Consider the following 8,258-nt stretch of genomic DNA (forward strand, 5'->3'; position numbering starts at 1 on the left):
ATATACAGGGTGTCCCCAATTTAAATGTCAAAACTTTAGGAGCGTGTAGGGGACCGATAAACTAAGACAAAAAGTCCTTTAGAGATTTGCTCGTTTTTGCTTTGTTTTGAAGAAAATCGCAAAAAATGAAAGAAATAATTTTCACCAAAAAACTTAAAACAACACTAAAATTATTAGATTTATCAAAAAGTATTATAAAATAAAAATTGTAGAACATGGAATTAAGAAAAGAGAGTGAGTTAAAATTCTCCTGAGGTAAAATTAGATTAGAAACAAAATTTCGCGTTGTCGCGTATTTATCTACAATCCTCTAATTTTACCTCAGGAGGATTTTAACTCACTCTCTTTTCTTAATTCCATGTTCTACAATTTTTATTTTATAATGCTTTTTGATAAATCTAATAATTTTAGTGTTGTTTTAAGTTTTTTGGTGAAAATTATTTGTTTCATTTTTTGCGATTTTCTTCAAAACGAAGCAAGAACGAGCAAATCTCTAAAGGACTTTTTGTCTTAGTTTATCGGTCCCTTACACGCTCCTAAAGTTTTGACATTTAAATTGGGGATACCCTGTATATACACATATATAATATAGATAAATTATGCATTGGATTTTTTACATTTTTCTAGAATGCATGAATAAATAATATATATTCTTGTCTCTTTACATCTCTAATATAATGAAATAATTCATGAAGCATATTTTTTTCATATATTTTTGCAGAATCCATTAGATGTAGATCTAGTAATAAATTTACCACACGATGGGATTCGGCTTATATTCGATCCCGTTGTACAAAGGCTTAAGATAATTGAAATTTATAATATGAAGTTAGTGAAATTGAAATATTGCGGCTTGCCATTCAATTCGCCTGAGGTATTGCCTTCGATCGAGCAGATCGAACATTCTTTTGGTGCGACTCATCCCGGTGTTTATGACAAAGATAAACAGGTATAATATAATTATTTTTAAAACTTGATTACAAATATACAGCCATACAAAATTACGAATAGGCTTATTATTTGATAATATTTATTTATATGATCTGCATGACGTATATATAATATAATAATAGTGAGTAATATGATAATATCTAATAATAATTTGCAGGTGTTTGTATTGAATTTTCGAGGACTGTCATTTTACTTTCCAATCGATTCGAAATTTCAACCTGGTTACGCCCCCGGATTAGGTTCCTTACACTTTCCTAATGACACTTCTCCTCTGGTCGCGAAAACGGCGATTTACGTTGGAAATATGCCGGCCGGTGGTAGCGGCGAAGAACATGGTTCGAAAACACCACCACCACCTTTGCCACTTGTAATTATGCCTCTAGATTTTGGCTATCTCTTTGTCATTCTCTAAAATAAGGAAAAATATTGAACGAATAATAAGATGTATCTTTAACATATGTTTTTAAATAGGTCTGTTATCACAATAACTTATACTTGGAAAAAGCTGACATTATTAGAGATAAAACACGAACTCGAGGGCTCAGATTACATCTTTTCACAGAAGGTAGTTGTGGGACGAGAGCATTGTTGGAGCCGAAAAAACGGTGTCTGACCAAAGAGGTAATGTTTTATATTTCATTAATATACTTTTTATATAGGAGATAAAATAATATTTTTTTCATAGAGCACTTAAAACTTTTCCTCATTACAATTGTATTGAATTATGATTATCAGAAGCGAATATAAAATATGAATAGTTTATATTGTGCGTGAACGCTCCGTCGCTACAGCGGCGCACACTACCAGGTGGGTGGGTCACCGACATGCGTCCGGCTAAAAGTCGGCGCTGGTTGACCAGACTTTACTCAATAATAACTCCTTTATTAAGCGTTATAGAAGAAAATGTTACAGGACTTTTCTGTTCAGTTTACTGTGCTCTACCCGCTCACGAGCGTTGGCACAATCTTTACCGGACACCCTGTATATACTATATATTAATTTCTCAATTATTACGTAAATCGCAAAATGCTAAAGTGGACTTTTCTGTTCAGTTTACAGTTGCTCTACCCGCTCATGAGCGTTGGCACAATCTTTAGCAGATGTATATATCGTTTATGATTTTAGGTATTATTTGACGACACCTGTGAGGATGTTTTAAGCGCACTTGGTGCTCCGTCTAGGGTATTCTACAAAGCTGAGGATAAAATGCGTATCCATAGTCCACACGCGCACAAACGAGACAAGATAAGACGATCAGATTTTTTCTACAATTATTTCACATTAGGTTTGGTAGGTATACTCTTTCAGCAAAGTGATTTCTTATAATTGAATCAAAATAATACTACAAATTAGTAATGCTACAGATGCTGGTTGTTATACGACAGAAAAAAATAAAACGCTTTGTTTTTATTTTTCTTCTATCTCTTTTTCTTTCAAACAATGTCACGAGAAATAAATTTAGACACTTTATTATATATAGATTGTCACTTTAAATTTCACATTTAGATGATTTAATTTAGTCACAGATAGGTAATTATTAGCAAACTTTTTCAGACAGATTAATTGGATATAATGGTCTGTATGAAATTGTACATATAGATCATATATCTCACTTTCCCTATTCTTTTATTGATTTATCGATATCGATGTTTCTATGCTTAATAAATTTTTTTCTTTTATCTCTTCAGGATATCTTATTCAATGCAAAAACTCAATGTATAAAAAAGTTTGTGCTTCACACGAATTATCCAGGACATTATAACTTTAATATGTATCACCGTTGTGAATTCTCTTTGACTCTGCCACCTGAAAATAATTCCGCAGAATCGGGAAAGCTGATAGATGTTTCTCCCTCGCCGGTTACGGTAATTATATTATATATTACAGAAATATATTTCTTTCAAATATTTTTACAATTTTAAATGTACTACTTAACTTAAACGCGTTATTTATTATTGATTATGGATCCTGATCATCTGTCTCCATAGATCACTGCCTACACAAAATGGGATAGAGTGAATGAACAATTGAAGGCAAGCGCGCGTCCCGTAGTGTTGAATCGTGCATCTTCGACAAACACAACCAATCCTTTTGGCTGCACGTTTTGTTATGGTATACGAGACGCGATTGTTGAAGTTATGGCGAATCAACATATTGCAAGTGTAACATTATACAGAACAGCATGATCCTGATAATTTACATATAACATTAATTATCTTTTAAGATCGATTCCGAAATATAGCGGAATTTTACATATTTAACATACAAATAAGAATAAATGGTTTATTCTCATCTTTTGTTATAATTGTTATAATTATAATAAAAGACATATATTTGCAATTTGAATAACTAATATTCGTAAATATTTTAACTTCAGAAGACGAAAACGAAAAGATGAGAAATATTATATAAACTTTTATAGGAGATATTATCTTTTTAATCGTGACCATAAAGATTGTTTATGAGTAACAATCTTAACTTATAACATTATGTTCTTAGGTAAAATAAGGATATGTCATCTTTTAACTCTCCTAAAGTAAATTTTTTTATATTGTAATGAAAAAAAATGTTAACGTGTGATGTAGCAAATGTGTTGTTGATATTCATATAATAAGGCTAAGAATATATATTATAGTACTGCAAATAATCTTGAAATTCTTTGATACTTATATTAGACATGTTGAATTATGATGGCAAAAGCGAGCAAAATGCAAGAAAATATCAAAAGAATTTTTGAAACTGAATTTCACACAAACATCTTTGTTAATGAATATGTATTATATAAAAAAAGCAGAGTTATCAATTTAAGTTATTAATCTAATCGCGTATTGTATACAGGAGAATGACACTGAGATTTGAATCATTTTCAAAACTTTTTCAAAGCTTTTTTATATTTAAACATTCATGTATTTTTATGTGATGAATATACTGTGCACGAATAGAGAATAATAACACTATTATTATATAGCCTATTTTACCAAACTAAAAATTTTATTATTTACTTCATTGCAATCTGCAAGAATTACTACATATGATTTGTAATAATGTCCTCGTTTTTTGACGTTATGATGCAAGCTAAGCCGATATGTAGATATTAAGGATTTTCAATTATTACTTAATATATGAGAAATTGGCGGAAGAAACTAGAATGTTCATGTCCATTTTGCACATTATAATGCTTTCATTTCTCTATATATAAGATTGCAAATTCCCATCCAGCAATCCACATACAGATCAAATTTATTGATTAATAGGAAATTCTAACAAAAGTATGATAACAATTGTGTATATAATAAAATAAAAATATTTATTGTACCTGTATTTCTTCACCATTTTTTCGAAATTTGTTCATTGTAACTGAGTATTCTTTATGTATAATTTCAACTGATTTATGTTACAAGAAAGTACAATAAAGGAATTTACAATCAGTAATGAATGAAATAGACTGAAAATTCAGTATCAATAAAATATCTATAATTAAAAAGTTGTACCCTTATTCGTTCATACGTAACTTTGTAATAATTTTTTAAGTTTGAGAAAATGAAATATATATACATATATATATACACACACGACATACAAATTATGTACATATACACACACACAGTTTATATATATAGTTGTAAAAAATAAATAATTTATTAAAAAATAGAAGATAAATTTAAAAAGGAAAGAATATTGAAATAACTTCAAATGAAACATATGATTCAAAATACTTAATTAAAAAAAAAAAAATTACAATTATTCATTACGAATATTAATCTTCCCATACAGCACCGCAAGATTGTAACAACATTGCAGCAACATTTCTCTGCAAGATTGCAACATTGCAGAAACATTGCAAAATATTGCTGTAATGTTGTTATGATATTGCAGCAACAATAAAATGTCCGCCTACAGAAATATTGCAATATAATATTGCAGCAACATAGCAATATAATATAGAAAACAATAATTTTTTATGTATATTTATCGACGATAATATCCTTACATATGAAAAAAATAATAAGAAATTAGGCCTATAAGAGTCAGGATCTAGTGTGTATATAGATTTTCTGTATTATAATAACAAAATTATAAAATGTAAATTTTTCGGTGCACATTCGACTTCCTTCAGTGACAGAGAATATCTAAGAGAAATAAGAAAAAACTGAATTTGCAATTGTGTAAATTTACAATCTCTTTGTATCCAAAATATTCAGATATCCGGATGCAAAAAGATCGTGGTTGATTTACGCATACGAGTTTTTTCACATCTCTCTTATCTTTATATAATACCAAAATTTATTTATTAAAATCTGAAGTATCTTGCATATTAGAAAATTATTATCAAATTTTTTATTTTATATAAGAATAGAAATTATTAAAAGAATTTTTAGTCCAATGTCTGAGTCCCCTCCCTGCCGAAAATGGTCGATTAAAACGGATTTTAAAAAATGTAATCCGAATCGATCGGGATTTCTGCACCGAAAATGCGATATTAAAACCAATTGACAATAATCAAATCGAATTTAGTCCCCCTGCCGAAAATGGTCGATTAAAACGGATTAAAAAAAATGTAATCTGAATCGATCGGGATTTCTGCACCGAAAATGCGATATTAAAACCAATTGACAATAATCAAATCGAATTTAGTCCCCCTGCCGAAAATGGTCGATTAAAACGGATTAAAAAAAATGTAATCTGAATCGATCGGGATTTCTGCACCGAAAATGCGATATTAAAACCAATTGACAATAATCAAATCGAATTTAGTCCCCCTGCCGAAAATGGTCGATTAAAACGGATTAAAAAAAATGTAATCTGAATCGATCGGGATTTCTGCACCGAAAATGCGATATTAAAACCAATTGACAATAATCAAATCGAATTTAGTCCCCCTGCCGAAAATGGTCGATTAAAACGGATTAAAAAAAATGTAATCTGAATCGATCGGGATTTCTGCACCGAAAATGCGATATTAAAACCAATTGACAATAATCAAATCGAATTTAGTCCCCCTGCCGAAAATGGTCGATTAAAACGGATTAAAAAAAATGTAATCTGAATCGATCGGGATTTCTGCACCGAAAATGCGATATTAAAACCAATTGACAATAATCAAATCGAATTTAGTCCCCCTGCCGAAAATGGTCGATTAAAACGGATTAAAAAAAATGTAATCTGAATCGATCGGGATTTCTGCACCGAAAATGCGATATTAAAACCAATTGACAATAATCAAATCGAATTTAGTCCCCCTGCCGAAAATGGTCGATTAAAACGGATTAAAAAAAATGTAATCTGAATCGATCGGGATTTCTGCACCGAAAATGCGATATTAAAACCAATTGACAATAATCAAATCGAATTTAGTCCCCCTGCCGAAAATGGTCGATTAAAACGGATTAAAAAAAATGTAATCTGAATCGATCGGGATTTCTGCACCGAAAATGCGATATTAAAACCAATTGACAATAATCAAATCGAATTTAGTCCCCCTGCCGAAAATGGTCGATTAAAACCGATTAAAACGGATTATGTTTTAATCGGTTTTAATCGACCATTTTCGGCAGGAGTACTAAATTCGATTTGATTATTTTCAATTGGTTTTAATATCGCATTTTCGGTGCAGAAATCCCGATCGATTCAGATTACATTTTTTTTAATCCGTTTTAATCGACCATTTTCGGCAGGGAATGTTCACGATTTCAGATTAAAAATGTCGAAACCTTCTTCTGATAAATTAAAAATAATTACACATTATTTCACTATCTTCTCTCGTCATTTTTGTTTTCTTTTTTTTTATTTGTCTATTATTTTTCGTAAAAATTTTAAAAAACAGTTATCAACTCAAAGTCTTTTACTTGAAAATGCTTCAAAAACAGTACGATCAGATTATATAGTTTTGTATATATATATAACAGTTTACAATAATAAAAAATATGTATATTGGACCTTCCCACACAGAGATTAATGTATATTAGATATCTACTGGATGTTCTCAATGTGCATTATGGATATCCATGAATATGTAAAAAACAGTTATTAGACATGCTTTAAACATCCAAATGTCCGCAATACGATTATCTTATAAATATCCACAGGATATATGTAGGCCAATATCCACTGGACATCTACGTCAGTATCCAGTGGATATTTTATGTAGATATTCAGTGGATATTTATGTAGATATCCCATTGTATGTTAGTTAAATCTTGGTCACAAAACTAATTAAATATTATAAAAATTAGGTCTCATGAGACCCGCATATAACATATATGTCTCATTCACGGGACATCATTTTCTGATGTTTGTTTGACGGCAAAACTAAGATTAATTACAGTAATAATATATAATAACACACATTAATGTAATATATATTATAGGTAAATTTTTATAATTTAATATATAAAATTAAAGATTTTATTTGTATGGAAGTTAATTTCTATTTTATATTTTCAATAATTTAAATAAGATAATATTTATAAAATTAAAGATTTTATTTATATACAATAGAAGTTAATTCCTATTTTTTATATCTTAAGTAAATAATAACAAAATATTTTCACTTATTCGGACAGAAATTGATCGAATAAACGAAAATCAGACATTTATCTGTCCAATTTCCCAAAAATCAGTTCAATATCTGAATTCCCCTGTACGAGAATCGTATTAGAAATTAAACTGATGGAAATAATTATATATATTATTAGCCCTATTTTGCAGGCTTTATATATACTCATGACAAGAACTTGAATACGAGTATACAAAGTGAATAGTGCGCCGCATAGCGGTAAGCAAATAAAATATACTGTTTCAATAAATTATATAAATAGCTAAAAGCTGCATATTCTGCTCGATTTCTGCTGCCAATTTGTCAAACAGACTTTGCTGACTGGGTAATAGAGAGTAAGTAATGATAATATTTAATATTAGAAAATTATTATATCAGAAAGATATAAACATAATATTATAACGTATATAATAATGTACAAATGTGCTTAAAAAATGAATTTATTTTACAGAAGCCGTGATAAAAAAAGTACATACAGGGTGCTAGAAAAGTCTGGAAACGGTCAAATATCTTGTAAACAATGCATTTTAGAAAAAAATGTTTCAGATAAAAGTTGTATGGTTTTGAGGGGGACATAAGGTGGTGTCATTAATTTGACTTTGAATAGTTGCTTGAAGGTCACGTGAAGGTCACCTTCAATTTTTTAAATAGAACCGCCTACTTTTTATTGCATATTTTTGTAGCTTATCTCTAGAGCTTTTCAAAACACTATAATAAAATATTTTTTCATTAAGTACTTTTTGAGTTATTT

The 8,258-nt window shown here is 29.5% G+C and overlaps 1 protein-coding gene across 2 annotated transcripts in view; it reads left to right on the forward strand.

Annotated features, from left to right (window-relative positions):
• The window catches only part of LOC115241393 (UPF0183 protein CG7083), a 7,089-nt gene extending 2,660 nt beyond the window's left edge, over window positions 1-4,429 (forward strand). For both annotated transcript variants that reach the window (XM_029817132.1, XM_029817133.1), the window contains exons 3-8: window positions 722-949; window positions 1,109-1,318; window positions 1,423-1,572; window positions 2,077-2,241; window positions 2,640-2,816; window positions 2,940-4,429. In XM_029817132.1, the coding sequence (XP_029672992.1) occupies window positions 722-949; window positions 1,109-1,318; window positions 1,423-1,572; window positions 2,077-2,241; window positions 2,640-2,816; window positions 2,940-3,137 (1,128 nt within the window). In that variant the 3' untranslated portion in view covers window positions 3,138-4,429. The remainder of the gene's footprint in view (window positions 1-721; window positions 950-1,108; window positions 1,319-1,422; window positions 1,573-2,076; window positions 2,242-2,639; window positions 2,817-2,939) is intronic.
• Window positions 4,430-8,258: the final 3,829 nt, after the last annotated feature.

The sequence above is a fragment of the Formica exsecta genome, unplaced genomic scaffold (assembly GCF_003651465.1).
Source record: "Formica exsecta isolate Colony F162 unplaced genomic scaffold, ASM365146v1 scaffold481, whole genome shotgun sequence".
NCBI lineage: Eukaryota > Metazoa > Arthropoda > Insecta > Hymenoptera > Formicidae > Formica > Formica exsecta.